Source organism: Aptenodytes forsteri, unplaced genomic scaffold, assembly GCF_000699145.1.
Source record: "Aptenodytes forsteri isolate BGI_AS27 unplaced genomic scaffold, ASM69914v1 Scaffold353, whole genome shotgun sequence".
Taxonomy (NCBI): Eukaryota; Metazoa; Chordata; class Aves; order Sphenisciformes; family Spheniscidae; genus Aptenodytes; species Aptenodytes forsteri.
Genome location: NW_008794953.1, coordinates 1,179,862 through 1,202,398, shown reverse-complemented (window position 1 = coordinate 1,202,398; position 22,537 = coordinate 1,179,862). Strand labels below are relative to the sequence as shown.

Genomic DNA, 22,537 nt, shown 5'->3' with positions numbered 1-22,537 from the left:
TGCCATCTATCTGAAAATATTTAGAAGTAGGCGTTAGCAGTTTAATATCAGCATGTATTTATCTAAAACCCCCTACAGAAGAAGGATGAATTAAGGTATACTTAGCTAATCTAACTAGCCAGGAATGTATTAATTAAGGTTTACTTGGCTAATCTACATTTATCTGTGTTTTTAGATAAGGAACTTGAGTAATTCACATTCTACTAAACTCAGCCCGAAGACCAGACTTTTTGACAGCTAACTTAAACATTGACTTCAGGAGGAAGAACAAGCCCGAGTCTTTTTTAATTCCTCCAGGCAAACATTTTCTTCACTGAGTGATGAGCTTTGCTTGCAGTTGTCCAATGCTGAAATGTTACTGAGTAAACTCTTAAACTGTTTTCTGTAAAAGTATCTATAATTTATCAGAGGAGCTAAAGCAGACATAAGCCATACAGCAGCAGCTTTTGAGGTTTTCCAGTTCAGCCTTGGTAAACGTCTCTATTTCTTCTGGCTCCAATTAATGCAACTAAATTTACGACAGTATTTTCATTTAATCCCTCTTTTTTCAGAAGGCTTTGGGGTTGGCCGTAAACATTGATTCTGCATTGGACGTTTTCTTTGGGGACAAAACCAGGGAATTGTTTTGACCGCTTATAAAGAGCTGAAGCACAGAAAAGTCACAGATTTGAAGTGCTCTTCTCTATGCATGATTGTCTTCAGGTGCAACTGTTGTGCTTTCACACATGTTGCATGGCCCCACAGACAAATCCCATGTCGGAAGCAAGCCTTGGGGCACTAGCAGAGAAGACAGATATAGGCCCTCAGGTTAAGTTTTGTATGCTAGCACGTACAAGCCACTGAACTGCTGTCTGGGTAGCTTCAGATTTCCCTCTCCTCAGACATGAAAATAGCAACTGAGTGAGGGCAATGACTTGTCTATCCTACTGTTTTATCCATGACACAGCACGGAGATGCACTGATGTACTCAGTTCTTCATGAAAATCCACACTGATAACATAAGCACCTTTTGACATTTCAGTGCAGGGCTAATAATTAGCATGGCTAGTCTGGTTACCATCATACATGCTTCACAGACTGGAGAATGTTTATAATTTACAGTATATGAAAACCTTACTTCTTCCCCACTGATGATAGGGCAACCCAACTCCTTTTTCCAGCAAACTTCAAACAGCCATGGCGCCTGCTGACTTCAACTTAACTCTGGAAGTTAAGACTGCTTTATTTTTGTTTGCTTTATTAGGTTGGCAACATACTAAAGCAAAAATAAGTCATCAAAAATTCTTTGCTCATCGCTTTTCAATTACAGACTATTTCATGTAGTGGAAGAACTGATGACTGGACTGTGTTATAGGAATATGGAAATGCTACAGGACCTCACTTCAGTATGTGCAATTAAAACAAACGTGGAGAGAACCACTAGCACAAATCATACTAACTTACAGCTTGAGCAGGTTCTTTCACAAGTCCTTTAGAGATACTTTCAAACAGCTGTAAACAGGGAAGAATTTTTTAGTATTGGACTGTTGTGGGGTTTTGTTTGTTTGTTTGTCTTTGCTTTTTTTAATGTTAACCCACTGGATTTCAGGTGGAATAGTCACAATAATGATGCCACATCCAAAGGCAATTAGTCTGCTAAGGTGGAGTAGTCACCTCTGCCAACTTCAATGTTAGATCCCTTAACTAGCAGGAACAAAGAAGGACATCTGTGACGAGGGATACTATGCACAGAATCCAACAGTTTGGGAGCATTATATGGCTTCTCCCATCCAGTTTTAGCTATTACACTTAAACAGCAGGTGACTTCAAAGAGGGCAAGAAGTTGCATTTTCTTCATGCTCATATGGATGGTTTCAATATTTCTTTCTCTCCTCTATTTTAACTGGTGAGATATTGTGTAGGGGTATTTTTTTTTTTTTTTTTTTTTTTTTTTTTTTTTTTTTTTTTGGGGGGGGGGGGCAGTAGTTTTTCAAAGCATAGTTTTTAAATTAAAAAAAACCAAACCCAAACAACCCCAAGAGCACCAAACAAATCTACTGGCCAGATACAGCCTATCAACCACTTCAACCAGCACAGGTCATTCTAGCTTCAGGTAACTGGTGGATCTGTACCCCTTTATCACTGCCTTAAGGGTCCAGCAGCCACAAACTGAACTTAGGGCAGAAACTGAGTTTTCCAGATACGCCTCTACATTTCCAGTCCCATGCCTAAAAGCTTTGCGTAACTCCTGTAAGTCCTAGTAACAAGGTGCCATTCCCACATAAACAGGTTGCCATCGCTTATTAATATCAGCTGTTCTGGAAGATAGGTAATCCTATCACCTTCGGGCAGAATTAATTGTAGTCATAATTGAGATGCTATCATGCTATCTGTGCTTTCTGCTCCCCATTAAAAAATACCTTTACAGCTAAAGCAGTAGCTATACCAGTGGGAAATTTGGAAATTAAGACTTGCCACCTATTTGTTCAAATGATTCACTGCACATTCCTGACAGTACCATTGTCTTTATTTTGAACATTATCCCATTGCTAAAAAAGAAGCTGAGGAGAGAAATTCTGTTTCAGTGTTTCCTTATCCACCTCTTGGCACATGAATCCCAAAAGCTGTCTCTGAAAGGCAGGGACCAGCCAAGGGAATCAAGAGCATTTGCCAGATCATTCACTTAACTAGGAATTTCTTAGAGGTGAGTTAGATACTGGAACTCTTGAGTCACTGACATATGTTACCCAACTGGAAATCAGAGTAAGGAAGCTATAGAAGACAATAGCTGCCTCTTTCACAAAGGACCACACTGCAACCTTACGGATTATGTGCCCTTTAACTGGAAACACTTAGCAAACAAATAACAAAGGAAGCCTTACTTCCCAACACCACCAACAGATGCAGTTCAAAGATCTACTAAGCAGAGAGATTACCCATGGAAAGTACAACTCCAGATTTTCAGTTTGGTTCACATTCAACTAAGTCAACAAGTTTCATAGGGAAAAAAACCAACCAAACAAACAAACTTACATTATCAGCTCAAACTTCCCACCAAGCCAATTTCTAAGTTTTAGCACCAGGTCCCCCATACTCCCAGTACAGCAAGATAAGGAAATCCTGTATTCCTTGCAGCTGGCCTGATGAGCCTTGTAATTAGGACATGCAGTGTGGTCTTTTGGCTTCTTGAGAGCGCTAACCCTTTCACTGCCAAATCCTTTCTATCCTGTTATAGCTCAAAATGAGGCTCCATTTGAGAGGTATTATTTGTTGTCTGCTTTTTAAAGAAATAGGTTGGCTTTACTAGTGGCACACTGTGAACGCAAAGCAGTCATTGCTTTTGGTGGAATTCATCAGAGGAGCAGTCTCCCTGCCACCTCCCAGATGCGTACCAATACACTGGAGACCAGAATGAGTCAGGATGCATTTCCCTCTTCCTCTCTATTTTCCTTTCTACTGTCGTCTGTCTGAGAGCATCAACATTCTCCCTGTCACTCTGATCATCCCCTGGACATCCCCTTTGAGCGTGAAGCTAATTCGAAGTTTTTGTTCAAAACCCGTCTTAAAAATCCCCTTTGCAGCAGGGCAAACACTTAGTAAGGGTTGAATTGCTGATTTGCTCAATTAAGTGCCCCAGACAAAAAAAAAAAAGCCCTGTTTTATGTATCTCAGCAATATTCATTCACTCCTTGTCTTCTACAAAGTGGACTAAATCACCATTTGCTTTCATCGCATTCATTACATGTTCCTGGGCTTTCACTATTTCATTCCAGGGGCCAGGATGAACTTTCCCACCACCACCCTTATTATATAACTTGGCTTTTTGGAATGGCTTTTTTTCCTCATCTTCTGAAGAACTGGAGATTTCCACAGCTAGCAACAGGATGTAGCACTGTTTGTGCTGGTGCTCTTTATAGCATCTTTCAAGTGCCAGATTGATGTGTTTTTCACATTGACTCAGAGTTAAACTGATTTAAGACCATTTTCCAGGTCAGATCGGCAGGAACTGTTGAAGCGGTTTGCCTGACTCTATACCAGGAGGGATGGGCTGCAGCTTGGGATCATCTAGGAATTTTCCTTAACGAATTCATTGTTCTTTGAAGCACCAGTAATGTCGGCAATGTCTGTCTTCTCCCTTACTGTCATCTTCTGGGTTGTTATATTTGTGCCTTTTCCCTTTTTTAACACTGGGCCTCAAGACGATTACAGAGAGGTGTTTCATGGTGGCGTGTGTAGGCTGGATGTTTTGGCATGTCCAACTTTGGCACGTATCGCACAAGTGCCCTGCCAGCTGAACCAGGTGGCCACTTCCAGAGCCATGTGTCACGCTTCGGCCACAGAGCCGTTGGTGGCTGCTAAGATGATGATTTAGTGTCAGTACAGCCTGTAGTCTGATGGGATCCTGGCCTTTGACAAGGCTTCTGGCTGAAACAAACTAAAGTTTGTAAAGGTTTGCTGACAGAGTGGGCAAAACTGTGGTCGTTGCAACTCTTACGTTTCCGTATTGAGCTGAAACGTGCCAAGAAGGGTGGGTGGAGGAGTGAATTACATCATATCCAGTCGTGGTGCCAAATTGCTCCCTTATAATGGGGGTAATGGCTCAGTGTAAAGGATACGTAGAAGAGAAAATAGTCACCACTGTGAGCCATATGTCCGGCTCAAAGCCTACCGAAGGCAGCAGATAGGTTATGTTTTGTTTTGTTACTGGGTTGGCCCCAGGGGCAGAAATAGCAGCCTCCTGATGGGCAGGAGTTATGTATTCTACATCCCCAGGGGATGTTCCAGATTTCGGCAATGGGTAAAGAATTTGGGATTTCACACATTCTGTGTGTCCATACACCCACCCTTCTATAAAAATCAGATAACAGGGAATTTGCAAAGTTACTGATGGGTGTAATGCATGTGAAGTACTTTAAGAATCTCTTGGCAAGAGGGGCTCTTAAAAAGAAAGATTTTGTATTATTCCAAGTGTATGTAAGAGAAAGTGGCTCCTAGGGAAACAAGAACTTCTTGAAGACCCTTAATTAACACTATTTTGGCATCCATAGCACTTCCCCTTCCTTTTAACAATTTGATGCCAAGAATTTCTCATTCCAATAGTGTCCAATAAATCCTAGAAAATAAATTCCAGTGACCGTTGGAGGTATCTTTGGTTGCTTGATGGCTAAAGCAGCTAAAACATTTTCATTAGTTCTTGAAATAGCTTTTCCTTTTAAAATGTGTGGGTTTAACCCCTGAAACAAAGTGACCGATTCTCCTCTCGGCAGCCAGAACGTCTTGCACCAGCACAGAACTATGCTGTGCTGGGGGTAAAACGACGGGCGTTTCAGTGCCAGGAGATGTGTGAAGTCCCCCGTGAGATCAGACTCTACTCTGTGGCCCTTTGAATTGATCCTGCTGCCGTGCACCGGCTTCGGCTTTGCAAGAGGGGTCAGTGGAGCTCAGCACGTTGTGTTTGACTATAGTGAGGGTGGGTGAAGCGGATTATCTGTATGGCGATGGCCTGCCACTTAGGCTGAATTTTTCTTTACAGTATACACCATCTGCAGTGGGATGGGATTCAGTGATAGTTGGGACTCACCCAGGTAATTGTGCCTAGAGCTTCCATATGATTCTTCCGGTATGTGACTGTTGCCCAGAAAACACACTCGCTGTGCAGACATCCTGAATGTTTGAGATCTCCGAGATAAATGTAATTCCATTTCAGATTTATTTCACAAACTCTCTAAATCAATTTCAATGCATGTCTCCAATATGTATATAACATACATAAACATATGAAAACATATATGACATATATAAAGACTCCATTGAAATGTTTGGATTTAATAGCACTGAAAACCCAGGTCTCCGCAGAGGCACAGGTTGGACCTCTTCTTACCTCACTTTCCCATAAGCCAGAAGTAATTCTCTGATGGCAGGAGAATCATAGAATCATAGAATCATAGAGGTTGGAAAAGACCTCTAAGATCATCGAGTCCAACCGTCAACCCAACACCACCATGCCCACTATGACATGAGCATCGCGGTATTGCGAGGTGTATCAGACCTAACATAGAAACACCCTGTGAAATGCGTCCCATCATTTCAGGGTGGAGAGGACTGTCAATAATTGGTCTTGTTTCTACAGTAACTCATTACCATATTAATTTTTTTCTTTAAAGTTATTATTTACTTTTTAAACTCCTACTACAGAGTTTCTTTTGAGCCTTAACATGTTAAAGTGAATGAATCCTTGTTATCTCCATTAGGGAGATTAGCTGTTTAGGTGATTATGGGTTTCCTGCTGTTCTAAAGCTACAGAATGGCAAATTAGGAGCTCCTGATTTTGATTTGCAGATTGAGAGAGTGAAGATCCTGTTGAGGTGAAGTACAAAAACTAGGTGTTTACTGTTTATCAGGAAATGTTTAAATCACAGCAGGTTTCCCCTTAGAAAATCCAAGACAGAGAGAGATCTGCATGTTTCTTCTTATTGTTTGAACACGGGGCTGTCTCATTAACCAGACTGGAAATTAAAAATGACTTTACATTTTTCTTGGTGTTCTTTTCCTTTCCCTGACTTTAGTATGGTTTGCGTGAGTAGTTCTGGACACAAAAGCGCTCCCTTTTGTGGGTTGTTCTTCCAGCTTTTTGCCTGCATATTCTAACCATACCACGACAGTGGTATGATCAAACACAAGAAAGCAATCGTTGCTTAGTGGAAAGGTTGGGCTAAGTGAACCGTGGCAAGCTCAATAGTTTCCTCAGCAGTGGGGTGAGCAGCTCCATTGCACTGCCTTCAAGAAGTCTCTTTATTAATAAGACCTGTATATTGCTCTCCTCAAATATGCAGCCATGTTCTTAATGAAAAAAAATTCACATTTTTTTCTGCTATTTTTATACTTCCCCTACTCAGGTCAACCTCAGAATAATCATTAATACAGTACGATGTTTCATGTGACTTTTTTCTTTTCTTTTGCAGGCTCTGAGCAGCAGTCTGTACAAGAGCGCATCGCCTTATGGCTCTCTCAATAACATTGTGGATGGGTTAAGCTCCCTCACCGAGCATTTCTCTGACCTATCCCTTTCTTCAGAAGCCAGAAAACCCAGCAAGAGGCCACCTCCTAACTACCTGTGCCACCTCTGCTTTAACAAGGGACACTACATTAAAGACTGCCCACAGGTAAGGAATATACAATATTCTGGAAAAATCCTCATGAAAATTTTCACCATTCCTTGATTTAGTAACACAGAATTTGACGAAAATAGTTCTTCAGAGTGAGCGGCACTGAAGAAATATCTTGACAAAGTGCCAAGCTAGCCATGTGTTCTTTTAATATATTCTTTATCACAATGCTGATGGAAAAAATATGCTATTTCATTTGCCTAATAAGATTTACAAAAGATATTCATGTAGGCACATGATAAGTAGATTTTAGAAACTTTAAAAATGGCTACTATGTAATTTTCTATCACAGAGATTGTGTAAAATACATTTTCAAGCAGCACACTGTATAGTCAGTTTGGCAATGGCACTTAATAAAAATATAACAAGTTACATATGCTAGAGGAGAAGAAATTGTTACACTGGATGAGGACTTTGAATCAGTGTTGCAGTGACACAAGCTCCAAGTATATCTGGTGCAAAATGTCTTCCACCTCATAGAAGAGGTTTGCTATACTTGGCAAATGTGGCGGTCTTGGACTCCCAGAACTTTTTTGTAGTGGCAAAACTGGCGATATTTATTTCCTTAGGAAAGAGGTATAAACCAGTGTGCACTAAAAACACTCACCAATCTGCAATTTCTTTTTTTTTCTGAGGCTCCAAGCCACAGTGTGCGAGGTTTCTCCATCCTCTCAAATTTCAGCTGGATGCAGGCACGTTGCTGGCTTAAACTTTCACAACTCCAACACTATTCTATGTAGAGTCCCAAGGAAATTAAAGTGCTGCCAATACTCTAGAAATACAGATGTGGACATTACTGGCATCCACTTCACTATGGCTTTAACCTCCTACCCTCCTAATGTGTGACTTTCAGCAGAATTAATCTGCATAGAATTAACTACAGTTAATTCACCGTTGAGGATGTCAGTCATATATAAGCCAAAACACAGACGGAAAAGCATCTGCCGGCTGAGCAGGGTCAGCATGAAATCAAGTCTAATGTCGGAGGAGCTTTAGCTGAGTGTATTCCTCCTGCTGTTATGCATAGACTAAACTGTTTTCTTCATGGACTTTAGCTGTGTATCTTTCATTAATTCTGACGAAAACTGTGGAATTAAAGTACAGTTGCAGTCTTGGGTGTGGCACTTGAAAATATTTCATATTATTTCAATATACATTGAGTAAGGCAGTTTTCTTTAGGAAAAAAATATGAAATTTTCCTTGCTAGGAGATCAAAAATACTCCGGTTTGTATACTCCTGCATTTAATGTACTTAGTTTTGCATATTACAGCAAAATGTAGAGATAGGACCATGTAATAGCATACGTTACTTAACAAGGGGATTAGAACTACAACTACTAAATATGCAGCAGAAAGAAATAGAGTGCTGAACTGTGGGAGATGGCTGCGCCGTGCTGTGCAAGGAATCAAATGAATGCAACAGGTCCCTTGACAATCAAAATGTGCAAGATGCAGCTCGCACACACGGTCCCAAGTGAATGTGTCAGAGTTGGAGCAGAAATGCATTATTTATTTCATAGGTATTTTTACAGTTTGAGGCACTAGAGATTGAAGAACAGTTAATGAAAATTTAAGACGTACCCACAGAAATCCAGGAGATGCGAACAAATTAAGGTTCCTGTAGGAAGATTAATTTACTTAAACTGCACATCCTATGTAATTTTTTTAAGATTTCACTAGTAACGTCTTCAATTGCTCTGTGAACCAGGAAAAAGACTTCCTACAGAGCGTACTCTGTGGCTGGCCTATGAGCGAGTAAGTAATGAGTGAAGGAACGCAGGACGGGGAGGCATCTGCTTGCTCACTGCACGCGGTCTTCTACAGTTACAGGCAGCCATATCACACAGTCCCTTTCGTAAACTGATCAAGTTTTAGTTGGGAAGCGTTTCAGTATTTTGCCCTCGCTACTGCTGGTGTAGGAAGCTGCTCCAGAACCTCAGTCCTCTCATAATTAGAAATCTTCCAATTTCCGGGATAAGTGTAACTCATGGCCACTTTATAGTCATTTGTTCTCCTGCCAACATTGTCCTCCACTGAAATAGCTCTTCTCCCTCCCTGGTGTTTATCTCAGGATGTATTAATAGACTGCAATCATATCCTCTCTCAGCATTCATTCTGTAGGACTAACCGAGCCAGGTTTTCTCAGTCTCCTCACAAAAAGTAGGCAGACTCTCTATTCCCCAGTCCTTCTCATGGCTCTCCTCTTGCGCTTTTCATCTCCTTGCGCATGCGTGACTACATGTACGTAAGGCATCCCAGAACAGATCTCATCAGGGCCTTTTGCTGTGTATGCACGTATCTCTTTCTATAGATCAAAGTTTATGTTACTTAAGGAACAGGTGATATTAAATTAGTTCTGCTTTATTGGAGGTTTCTAACACAAGCAAGTGTTTTATGGTCTAGTCAGCATGTAAGTGCTTTCTTGAAAAACAGTAGACTTAAGCGTTCACAGAAACTTCAGCACTTCCCTTATTTTATCTAAATTTGAGGACAGATCTACAGGGGATGACCCTGTGTGCACAAGTTGTGTTCAAAACGTTGAAAACATTGTGCGCAAGAAGGGATCGCCAACGGCAGGATCAGGCCTTTGTTAGAAAGACCCCATTTGTTACCACTGCTTTTGGCAATAACTGATTTCTTAATTTGAACATTATATGCACTACTTAAGAGCTTAGAGTTTGATGCTTAGTTTTTCTAGTGCTCTCAAAAATTAAAGTTGTTTTGCAAATCCTACTAAAAAAGGGCTGTTGCTATGCATTTTGAAGTACTTACATTTGGATAGAGAAAAGAGATAAACTAATCTGATCTGGACAAAATGCATATCAGCAAATCATATGGTATTTTTATTCTCTTTTTATGTAACTGCCTAATAAGAAACAGATTTTAAAATGGGGTGTTTTATGGAGTTTTTCCTGCATAACAACGAAATTGTGTAACAACTTTGACACTTTATATCCTCCCTTAATTCTGCTTGTTATAAACACTGTAAAGACATGTGTTCTTCTTCTGTTGCTGTAAAAGTTGATAGTATACCATAGTGATGAAAATACATGTATCGATTTAGATGTATATCTTACGTGATGATCACATTCTAGGAGCTTAAGTAATTATAAACAAAAAAGGCCAGCTTTAGTATTTGAGTACCTCAGGTATCTGCAGTTTGTCCAATATCCTGTCCAAAATTATCTGTTTGGAAACTGAAATGGGATTTAGCAAACTGCTATTATTTTAGCACCTAGTTTGTATGATCTGTAGTGATAGAAAGTGTGTTTTCTGTTTTAGAAACTACCAGAAATGAGAGCAATGTTATGACTGCAATTCAGCATTTCCAATCTCCCTACATTTGCAAAAACTGTTTGTTGCAATTATTATGTCTATAAAAAACACAGCACTTTTAATCTTTAGTGTCATCTCTATAGCATACCTACATTTTCTCTGAACTAATTTTTGAGTTTCAGTGGATAACATCTTACCTCGCTGACGTTCTTTCACATACAGAACTCTCATTGACTTGAGTGAACTGAGAAATGTCTAGATCAAAAGCAGTGCTCTTAAACTTAATATAGTGGCGCTCTTAAATTATCATTGACAGTGCCATCAAATATACAAAATATTTCTCTTTAAATAGCAAGGAAAGTGAGGAATGAGAGTACTTTTCCTATCTCATTTACTAGTGGTTAGTTGCATGATATATAAATATACACATACATAGATTTGTCAAAACTTTGTTTACTTACTTGTGTACTCGAAGGTACTGCGCCAGTGTATGTCTTACATATGCATGATAACCATAGGTTTTCTTTCCCTTGCCAGAACAAATAATGATGATCTCTGGGCCAGTAATAGTTAAGATATATGATTCTTTATGACATTTATGTATCTAGCAGATGTAGAAACTCATAGAAGGCCTTTTTTTAAAAGTTACAGTGTCTCTTTTCACCCATTATCACTGTAGTCTATATTCTTAAATCCTACAAAATATAAACAGTGGGTTTGTTTGTGCTATGCATGGCCTATACAAAATGAATCTTGCTCCTTTACAGTATAGGGATGTTACTGACATTACCACCCTTCCATGATGTCGTCACCCTAAACTCAGACCTATCATATAGGTTTACTATGCAGAAAGTACAGGATAATGGGGTATGGTGTTAGATACAGTATATATGGACATTTGTGGATAAAACACCTAGTTCAGGTTCTAAGAAGTTACTGAGTGACTGAACCTTTGCCATGGTTCAGAATCTTCTTTGGGAAGGAAATATGTGGACACAGATCCTAGACCTCATTTATTGCATACGTCATTCCTCTTGTTAATTTGGGCAGTAACGGATTAACAGCAAAGGCAGCAACAAAGTTTGTACTTGTAGAAGTCCAAGCTCAGAGCTCCAGCAAAGCATCTCTGTATTCAAAGTTTTCAAACTGCTCTACCTTGTGTTTCTGCCAAGCATCAGTTCCATCTGCTGGTCTCTCTGTCCTAACTTTATTCAAGTCCTGTCAAATCCTTTTGTGAAAACATGTGTGGGCCTAGTCACTCAAAAAATACATGGCTCCAGCCATGTTTTTTTGAATGCTGAACAAGGATGCTGCTCTGATCCCTGTGCCAGCGCCAAGCTCTCTTAAAAAAATCTTCCTGACAATTCCTGTAAATCTCTACACAGGCAAGGAACTCTCATATCATGGAGACTTGGTGAGGAAAAAAAAATACGGGCAAATATCACCATTCTGCAGTCAAATCCCTGGTGCACTACAACTATTTAGTCCAGTCCCTGAGAGATACAGAACTGTCACACAGTGTGTTTCCCAGTTTTACACTATACTTATAGAGGAAAATGTATGCGTGTGCTCATAGAAGTACAGACATACTACCACAGACGTATACGTAACGGGAAATGATATTAGCCCCATTTTGCACTGCATTTTTAAATCTGTGAATGAAATGTATGGCATGATCCATATTAATGAGGCCAACAGTGGGAGTCTTTCCATTGATTGCCAACAGCGATCTTTGAAGCAGATCCTGTAAAACTAAAGTACCTTGAGAACGCATATTCAAGTCAATGGGAGTAGTAGGTAATTACTGTGGCTGCTTGAGTTTGCATAGATTTGCTTTTGTGGTTTCATGCAGGATGTGGAAGAAATCAGTGTCAAGCTGAGTTTAGTCCTTTCTTCTTAGTCCGTAGCTTGGTCTGCCAGATCATGCTGCCCTGAAGCTGTCCCTCCCTGTGGTCAGATATAGTGGATCTTTGGCAGTAGAGTTGGCTCAGCAGGCAGCTATTTGGCTGCAAGATTGCAATCACTGTCATGCCTGAAGCATTAATCTGATTTTGTCTTGTGCCTTATGGTTATGCACCGATTTCAAATGTCCGCAAAATGCAAGGAGTCCACAGCTGTTCTTCCTCCAGGTACCAAAGGCTGGCTAAGACGGCAGTGATGAAGAAGCTGCCGTCTTTACAAAGATAGAAAGATTTTACCTTTCTGGGTTTTGGCTTAGAGATCTTAATTTTAAAAAAAGCAAAACAAACACAAAACTCTTGAACTCCAGAGCTCTGGAATGAAAGGCGATCATAGACTTTGAAAATTCTTAAAATTCACTCTGAAAATAATAATTTTTGACAGTTGCTACATTTTACAGTAGTCTTTTGGATATCAGGGGATGGCTTCCAAATAAACACGTCTTTTCTCCATAGAACTGAGTGAAATATCGGTATTCTTACTCAGTTATAGGATGAGGGGTCAAGCTCTCCAGTCCCTCAGGAATCTGAAACCCTGCATGGCTCAATTTTGCAGGCTCCACCATAGTTTTTGATTGGAGTATACTTGCTGGCATTTGATATGGTGCTGTACGAGTGTCTCTTGTTTATGCTTCAGTTCTGTTGGCTTAGAGAGTTATTAGAGGCCTGACTCTGCAGTCTCTGATATGAATGAAGTGGTATTTGAATCACTAAAATTAGTATTCCTCTTACAGGGATAAAGATGAAAATATGGGACATATAATAAAAGGAAACGACAGCTAAATTAACCTCTGGTGCAGTAGCACCAATTTTAATAAGACCAGTACCGACAGAGAACCTGTATGCCTGTATTACAAGGAGGAAAAAGCTGTTACTCTCTACTATATGTAATTGTTTTCAAACTGCATGTGGCACTCCAGAAAACAAATCTATATATATCCAGCCCCTCAGTTCTCTATCTTTGAAACACATTTTGATACATTAACCCATTTTGTGTAGTGCATATTTCTTCACCTAAATACATCTGTATAAGAAATTGTAATTCTTAGATGCCCATTCTGTAAATATCTATGCACATACTAAACTTCCACCTAATGACATACTGGAACAATTTGAGGTGGCACTCCAGAAAACAAATCTATATATATCCAGCCTCTCAGTTCTCTATCTTTGAAACACATTTTGATACATTAACATTTTGTGTAGTGCATATTTCTTCACCTAAATACATCTGTATAAGAAATTGTAATTCTTAGATTCCATTCTGTTAAATATCTACGCACGTACTAAACTTCCACCTAATGACATACTGGAACAATTTGAGGCTCTCAAAAATCTTGTTTATACACAACATACTACTTTCATTTATTCGTATTTTCCCACTCAGCACCCGCATAAAATTATTTTAGATGATTTGGACTCGGCTAAGATTTTTTAAATTACTTTTTTACCACATGCAGCCACTTTGACAACTCCATGGTATCAAATATACTACTAAATTTATTGCAGGGTTGTTTTTTTTTTTCTCATATGCTTGAACTTAGCCCTGCCAAGTTTTCTCGGAGTTTCTGAGTTTAGCTGGATATATTTTCTCAGATAATTTCTACTTTTATTATGAAGACTTGCAGAAATCTTGTAACAAAAGTATGGTGGGCTGTAATTTTGTCACATCCATTTTACCTCTGGAAATGTAAGCTGTTTAAGAGTCTGAAACATCAGAAAATACTCATTTCTCTCTGTTTTGGAAATTCTGAATAAGCTGTGCCTGTCATGGCTTTAAACCATTTATCAGAGAGGCAAGTAACCTGGACAGCTGTATGTGAGTAGAGGGGATCCAAACAGCCCTGCTTTGACAGCATGCTCCCAAAGTACTAGTTTTAAAACTGTGGCTATAATACGTGGCATTTATGTCCAGTTGTTTGATAAACTGGGTGCTTGGAAACAAGATACTGAACCCTAACAAACCAGAATAAGAGCAGTTAGATAGTGAAAAAGAAAACAGAAATATCTACTGAGCTGCGTCTGTGCCCCTTTCCTGTCTAGCACGCTACTTGATATTATTACATTCCCAAGAGTCTGGAAGACCAGCCAAAACCAAACCCCTCCCCTTCAGCACCATCACTAAGCTGTTATTACTGTGGTTCTGTCTGTATTATTGATACAAGTTCAAACTTCTTTTGCTGTGGGAAATGCAACGTAAACAGATGCGGTAAAGGCAAATACTGTAAGAGGGCATGCTTGCTTGGACTTTGTGTCGACCTTGGGGTGCAATCTCAGGTCCTGTGCGATGGTCACCAATGGACTGTGTGACAGGTGTTGGAGGATCACCCACCACAGAATTTGAGATTTCATTGAGATTTTCCAACTTCTTTTGGTTTACCTTTGAATCTCATTTGCATATTCACTATCTAGATAAATTCAAGTTGGTTGCCCACTGACAACAAGGGGGATATCAGGAAAGGAATGCTGTTTAAGTGTAAACCCTTATGGATACCTGCTATTTCAGCTGAATAAGGTTTCGGCATTGGTAAAGCCTCAACTGGGTCCAGGTTGAGCACAGTAATTTGGGGAAGACTAGAGAGGAGAGAAATTAATTTGGGATCTCTGAAACATGACTTCTGTTGAAAGACTGAAGAACCAGTGTTGTTTGCTCCCACAAAAAGACATATTAATAAAGTTGCAAATATGTAGAAAACCTTGCATGAAGGGCACAGTTTGTTTTCCAGATCCACAGCTAATGAGTCGAGAGTGCTGAACTTCAACTAGGCTGCTCTTTCTAACTGTGAGGCATTGAAACAGAGTGCCTGGGAAGGCTCTTGATCATTGGAAGACTTTCAGAACAGTATAGATAAACATAGATCAGGATTTTCACAGGTGATCCTGTCCAGGGACAAGTGAGAGAACATCCCAAAGCATCTCCCAGCCTTATGTTTCTATTATTGTAAATCTGCCTACTAATAATACAACTCATTATCTTAAATGTGCGTAGTTTATATTTAAAAACCGTGTACAACAGACCAGATCCAAATCCTGTGCAAGTCACTGGGAGATTTTTATAAACTCCAGACTGAACATCGCATTGGTCTAAATCTGAACTCTGTTTACCAACAATTTGGTATTTGCTTAGTTTGCAGTAAAACTCCTGATAAACCATAATTAAGTGCTTAGCTTGGAAATGAATATTGCGAGCATTCCTCTTGAGAGGGAAAGTAACGTCTGGTTTCCAGCCCTCCACAAGCTGATTTATAGATAAGGTAGAGAGAGAACTACCAGGTCAAAACCACACTAGTTTATCAATTCCTCATTCGCACTGATAAGAAAGGAGTAATGGAAGATTAAGTGAATCATGTTTTCTCGCTTCGTAAGAGTGTTTTGGTTTAGTGTGAAATAGAGGTTGTGGAATTTTCATCTGTGCTTGGAAGTGTTCAAGATCTGACTGGACAAAGCCCTAGGAAACCTGGCCTGAACTCAGTGTTGGTCCTGGTTTGAGCAGGAGTTTGGACTCGGTGATCTCCTGAGGTGCCTTCCAAACTTAATGATACTGTGATTCTATTCCATGATAATTAACTAAATTTTCATGCTCTGCAATAAGAGATCACTGATTGTTCTTCAAGATCTCTGCATCTCCCAGCTCTAATGTCTACCGCAATCCTTCCTCACTGTGCTTTTAACTAAAATACTCTTGCAAAATACAATACTGCTAAAACATAAAAATTGAAGCAAACGGGATTTATGACAACAACAAATACAGAAAACAAAAGACCCTAAACCTTGCAAATAACACCTGTCAAAATGTCCGTGCACAAACACTTCCTGTACAAATGTAGCTTCATTTAATCTATGTTTAGGAAGTTAATCAAATAACTTTTTCAAAAAAAGGAATTTTCTCTAGGAAAATGTCTATTTCCACAAGGTGTTCAGCTGAAAAAGCAGAAGGTTGAAGCAGACATCTGAAGCGGAAGAAACATTCTTTGCTTTGCAATGTTTCATACGTTTCGTTTACTCAAATGAACATTTATATCTTTTATATATCGTTTCCCAGTTTCTCAAAAGTGAAAATGCATTTTCTGATGATCCCCATGCCCAATTAAAGAAGGCCTACAAGGTCCGAGTAGTGGCTGGGGTAGTGTCGGATAAATGGGGCACGCTCTGGCTGTTGAGGAGAATGCGACTGTCGGGGGAGTGAACTGCCCCGTCTCTCCCTCCCTTTTCCTTTTAACGTCCTGTAGAGAGGAGGAAGCTGGCAAACAGATAGCGAGAGCAGGGAAGAACGAGAGCAAATCGCTAAAGGCAGAGCAGCAGTTTCTGCTGGCAACAGCTAGCAGCGGCAGCTCAGCTTCTCCTTGCTTTTCTCATTGTCCCCGGACAGGCTGTAGATTGTGAGTACACAATCCCAACCCAAGGGGCCCCTCTCTTATTTTCCTGCTGTCAAGATGTACCAGTCAGTCACGCCTTTCCCTCCTGTCCTGTCACCTCCCTCAAGAAATCAAGATACTAAATGGAAATTAATTCCTCTTCCATTTCCCTGGTACAGCACAAGTATTGGTGCTATTCTGCCGTATCTGGCTTATGTCAATAAATGTAAAAGGAGCCTTATATATTTCAATATGGCCCCTTTTATAGCCATAAAAAGGTCTACTATGAGATGCGAACAGAATTTCTCAGGTAACTAATGCCTATCTATGCCTTGTGGGATTTTATATATCCTTCAGACTGGCTGAGTGAGCTAGATCAGAAGCAGGAGAGAAGGCAGCACTGCATGGATCAGGAGCACAAGTCTTTGTGCTATACTGATGCATGGATGTCAGCTTCTCGGACATCAAGCTCAGGAGGCATCATGCAATCTGATTCAATAGTCCAGTTGATGCTTTTTGGAGCCGTATTACCTACAGAGTATACTACGTGAGTTGAGTTCACTTACAATCATCAATCCTGTGGCTACAAAGGAATACCTGAGGATTAAAATTGGTTTAGAACTCATTGCACCTACTGGACAACAGACCATTTGATCTTGGTGGTGATGCTAAGATTCAAGGGCTTGTTTAGCATTCAGTTTGTAATCCTAAAGAGGCTCTCCCTGTATGTTTAGAGTAGCTCTCCAGTCACTACTCCCTCCCAGAAGGAGCACGTTTTGATACAGCTGCCATTTGCTGCCCACACAGCAAAAGCCACATGTTTTAGCCTTACATTAATGGTATTTTAGAGCAGATGATAGCATAAAAACTGACTGCAGGTTCCTTGTTGCAGCAGCACCAGTCAGTGCATACCTGTGAAAGGATAGTGTCTGTAAGTTTGCTGAAACACCAAACCTGGAGACTTTGAAGACCTGTGAGCCTAGTCATGCTAATTTTCTTGCAAATTCAAGTGAGAGCAGAATCTGTATTTATTTTGAATTTGTTTCTTTGACATAGGGCCATTCCTAATGCTTTCGATATTATAAAAAACTGTTGATTCCCTAAAACTAGTACCATTAAGGAGTCACTTCCATAATTTTGTTTTTCCCTGTTTATATTCAATATTTTTATGTTGTACAAATGTATAATGTGACTCTCAGAAACCTAATAACTTCCCCCACTGTTAGACTGAAAGAGCTGAGAACAGAACTTCAGTTCACAGACACAAGTCCTGTGTTAACTCCTAGGCTATTTCTCTGCATCAGCTCACCAAAACCAGTACTAAATATCACAAATTTTCTAATTTATTTTTAATAGCAAAGTACACCTTGCAAAAAAGTAAGTCAGATTTGCTGGCAAGCTTACTGCAAACTTAGTTCCTTAACGTTTTATATTTTACACTGGAAATTGTCTGTCATGTTACTGATAGAAGACTGTTATTTAGGGAGATGTTTCCCAGGTTTGTAGAAGCTTTTTTTTTTTCCTTAAAAAACAAGCTTTTTCTTCCAAATTTCCTTCATGGGGCAGAAAAGCTAAAATATTTGTATAGTAATTAGAGAAAACAAAGAATAAGCCTTTCATTTCAGAGCCCAGTCAGTGCCAAATTATTAGCTAAGGCAATAAAGCCTGTAGACAGGCACTTAAGCTGAAACATTTGGGGATTTTAGCAGCAACAGCAGACATTTTGGAAATGACATAATCTTGATTACTAGTTCATCCTCAGATTTGCGTCTGATTTTCCACAAGATACTTGCTACTCTTTGTTTCTAACTCATTCTCTCTGACTGTGCAGAAACGTGCACAGGAGTACAGCAGCACCTTTTGAGATCTTCTGTATCACTGAGCCCTGTAAACAGCTCCTTGTTCCTTCTGCAAAGAAAGAGCAGCTTTCAACTACACTTACACGTGGGTCTCAAGCTGTAATTTTGGACGTGAGTTCAGAGTAACACTGAACATTTCCCAGGTTCAAGGGTTTCATATACAGAATACTGCTTTCAAGTCCATTTCTAATTTTAACCCACGTTGCAGGTGTGCAACTATAGATAAAACTCTGCAACAGCACAAGACAAATCAATACTTCCACCTGAGCCAGTGTACCCACACCACCTGGCAGCCAAGAACACCCAGCTCAAGTGCACGCTCAGCCCTCCCAAACACTGCCCCGTGGGTCTTAACGTGGGTGAGGAAAGGGAGACCCTGAGGACACTTCATGAGAGCAGAGATAACCTTGGAGATGGTTTTATATAGCAGTCATGTTACTCTTCCTCCTAAATGTCCGATTACACAGTTGAGGGAATCAGAAGAGCAAAAAGTAGGGGAGAGAAAGGCTCCTTTGAAAGAAATGGCGAACAACAAGGCTTTCCCAGAAGATCGAAGGACATTCATCATTGAGGTAGAAAGGCAGCTTCGGTTTAAATAGTTTTAAAAAACAAAACTTAATAGTAGTCATTCCAGACCTGCATTTTGTATTTCTCAGTGCAAGTTCAAGCTCTGCTATTTAAAACAGATTTCTGTAAATCCTGGTGAAGAAGTTCAATAGATTGGAGGTAAATGACAATACTGCACTGCTGTCTTTGTAATTTTTACCAAGAATCATGAAAAATTCCTCCTGTAATGTCAGGTGTCCCCGGGCCTGATTCTCTGTACCCTTTACATGAGGACAAACCACCACCAAAATGGTCATGCTGGCTTTTGTGCTGCGCTTGCCACTTGTCAAAGCGTTTACACAAAACATGGGAAAGTAGAGAATCAAGCCCAGGATTTTTCAGGTTTCCTTGAAAATGGTTACTTACGTAAATTTAGGGGTTATTCCTATCTGGAGATTGTTATATGGCTATGACAGGTGAAATACATATCCACCTGCATTTCACCTGTCACAGGCATATAACTTTCTCAGGATAGGTGATATCCATATCTCCTGAGATAGCACAGAGTGCTATTACACATATAAAACTAACCATACTCCAATTTTAGAGCGCGCTAGTCATTTTTGCATTAGTGACCGAAAGTTTCCATCAGTTTTCTGCTAATCTAAGTATATTACACAGTTGCATCCTATGGGATGTAATGTGGACATCAAATGTGTAGCTCTGAAGAGGGGACAGAGGCCTGTTTCAATGATGTATGAAGTTTTCTTGAGGTGACTTGCAGGGGAGTGTGAAGGCCTGGCTTCCACGTTCAGCTTTTCCCTGGTATCTGTAATCACTCTGCCCTCTCAGCTTTTTACCATTTTGTAATTTTGATTCCTTATCCTAGACCTGTCTGATCATCTAAAACATGATGTTGTATGCCTGCAACCATCAGCCTTAGCAAATTAGATGAGATCTAACAGTCATCCAGAGGTTGTTAGCATAGCACCACGTACAGGGCTGACAGACGGTTACTGCTTGTATTACTATTTCTGTTGTTCAGTAATGAAAGCTATGGTAACTAATAACAGTCTTGACTTTCAGGCCACTGCTAACACTCCTGTTAAGCTTTAGAAAAATTGTCTCTCTTGCTGGTGTCATTTACAGGAGTCTCCTGAGCAGCAAGTCTTAACTGTAATTTTATGGTTATTTTGTGATAAATTATTTCCTTGCATACCGTACTGGATCTGTTTAAATAGAAGAGAGGAGACACTTACTATAAACCTGAAAAGTGGTGGTATTAATGTGAAACTATTGGAAAGGCTTTTTTTTTTTAAATAATGTTGACACATATTAGTAAATAATACAGTGGTCTCCTCTATAGCTGCTTGAGGCACAATATATCCAATATTAGCGTTAAGTGGGTACAGCTAATAAGGGCTGTACTGTTTATGCTGAGCTCACAACGTGACTCACATTTTGTGTTTGTTTGCGAAGTTGGAGAGGAGACCGGGGCATTTTTTTTTAGCATTAACATAATTTTAACTCTCATCTGCTTTCTTCTGAGCTCCCATTCCTGATTCAGCACGCATGAGTCTGCTAATGAAATCCAGATGTCAGACGAAAAAACAATAAGCTCTCCCACCCATCTGGTGGATCAGGTTTCTCAGAGATTGGAAAAAAAAGAATCAGGAAAGATTCCTAGAATGTCTGAAACTTTAGATTTCAGTGTGTTTTCAGAGAGCAGAAGGCAGCAGGGGGGATGGTCTGGAGGTAAAATTGATAGCAAGTCAAGATTCTTGGTGGAAAAGTGAGAAGAAATTGAGTGGTTATGTTATCGGTTACTCTGAGCCCTAAACAGACCTAGTATATCCCAAATTCAGTGCTGCTACTGAAAAATTACACTGAGCATCACAAATAGCAGTTCTGAGTCAGAAATAAAAAAAAGTAACGTGCTGTAAATTATCAAATTGTTTTATGCCTTGGCTTTGCTGTTTCAGGGTCCCAATCCCTCCAGAGACTCAATGAGCCCAGGAGGAGAAATTATATCAGCTCCCAGTTTACTTTGGAGGATTATTTGCAGAATCTCACAGCTGTGACTCTGGGCATCCTCTCTTTCAGCCTTCACCTTAAGCCTAACCCTAGTCCTAGGTTGAGCTGTATACAAGGTGCCCAAGCCCTTTCCAAGACCAAGACTTGTCCTCAGGAGACAAGTTTTTCACAGGCCTCATCTTCTTTGGCAGCCTCTTTCCAGCCCAAATCCAACTGTAGCTTTAGGCTTTCTCCTTTTCTCGACCCCAACCCTGACCATAAACCTGAGCTTTAGACAGAGCGGTCCAGTCCCTCCTACAACTGAAGCTTTGCATTTTTTCTTTCTCTCTGCTATTTTTTGTTTCTGGAATCTGTCATAATCCTTGAAATTCATTACACCTTAGGCCTGAGAAGAAGGGGTCAGAAATTTCTGTACCAAAAGACTTGGGCCGAGTAGCCAATTGGAAAAAGAAATTTGTTTCATTTTTAGAGGAAATACTTAACAAAAATCAATTTTACACAAGCTTTTTATGTGACTAATTCAAAGGAATGTTCCCAGTAATTTTCAGACAAGTGAATAATTGAAATAAAAGTGGTGTCTTCTGTTCTTCCGATAACATTAAGATGCACCAGGGTTTGCTTTGACTCCGAGAGGCATGTTTCCATAGGCACAGATTGCGAGGTATTGCAAGCTTCCCTCATTTCAACTCTATTTGACTTAAAACAAGCCACAAAGTTGCTTTTATGCTACTTTTGCATCTACGTTTCCACAGCCATGCTCCTCAAGATTGACAAGATAGAGAGAAAAGTTTTATAGGTTGCTCTGCCAACTCTGTTGCGACAGCAGACTTCTCTTCTACGCAGGTACTTCCCTAATCTGTGGATGGTGAGTTACAGCCTCACCGTGAAGGAAAGCTCCCTCTCAGTCACTCTGGTCTGTTCGGTTCACTTCCCTTTCATATAATTCAGCACCTGAGCATTCTCAAGACATACGCTTGCGGTTTGCTCTCCCAGTCTCTTCCCAGGGTCAGTCTTGTGCATGTAATGTAGTGTTTCTGTTTAGTACCTCTTCTCCTTAAACATCAGAAAAATGAGGTCAGATATATGTACCTTGCACTTGGAATGGGAGGAGGTTCCTGGTGAACTTTAGCTCCTGTGAGAGCATGTAACGTTGTCTCAGCTCAGCTTGCAACCCAGGAAAGCTCCCCTTTGCCTACTAATCATAGAATAGAATCATAGAATCATTAAGGTTGGAAAAGACCTCTAAGATCATCGAGTCCAACCGTCGACCCAACCCCACCACGCCCACTAAACCATGTCCCTAAGCGCCTCATCTACACGTCTTTTAAATACCTCCAGGGATGGTGACTCAACCACTTCCCTGG

At 40.1% G+C, this 22,537-nt stretch overlaps 1 protein-coding gene across 1 annotated transcript in view; it reads left to right on the top strand.

The window, feature by feature from the left end:
* ZCCHC24 (zinc finger CCHC-type containing 24) overlaps positions 1 to 22,537 on the top strand; it is a 115,394-nt gene that overhangs the window by 11,402 nt on the left and 81,455 nt on the right. Inside the window, exons 2-3 of the mRNA XM_009275446.1 lie at positions 6,231 to 6,327; positions 6,942 to 7,142. Of these exons, the coding sequence (XP_009273721.1) occupies positions 6,231 to 6,327; positions 6,942 to 7,142 (298 nt within the window). The remainder of the gene's footprint in view (positions 1 to 6,230; positions 6,328 to 6,941; positions 7,143 to 22,537) is intronic.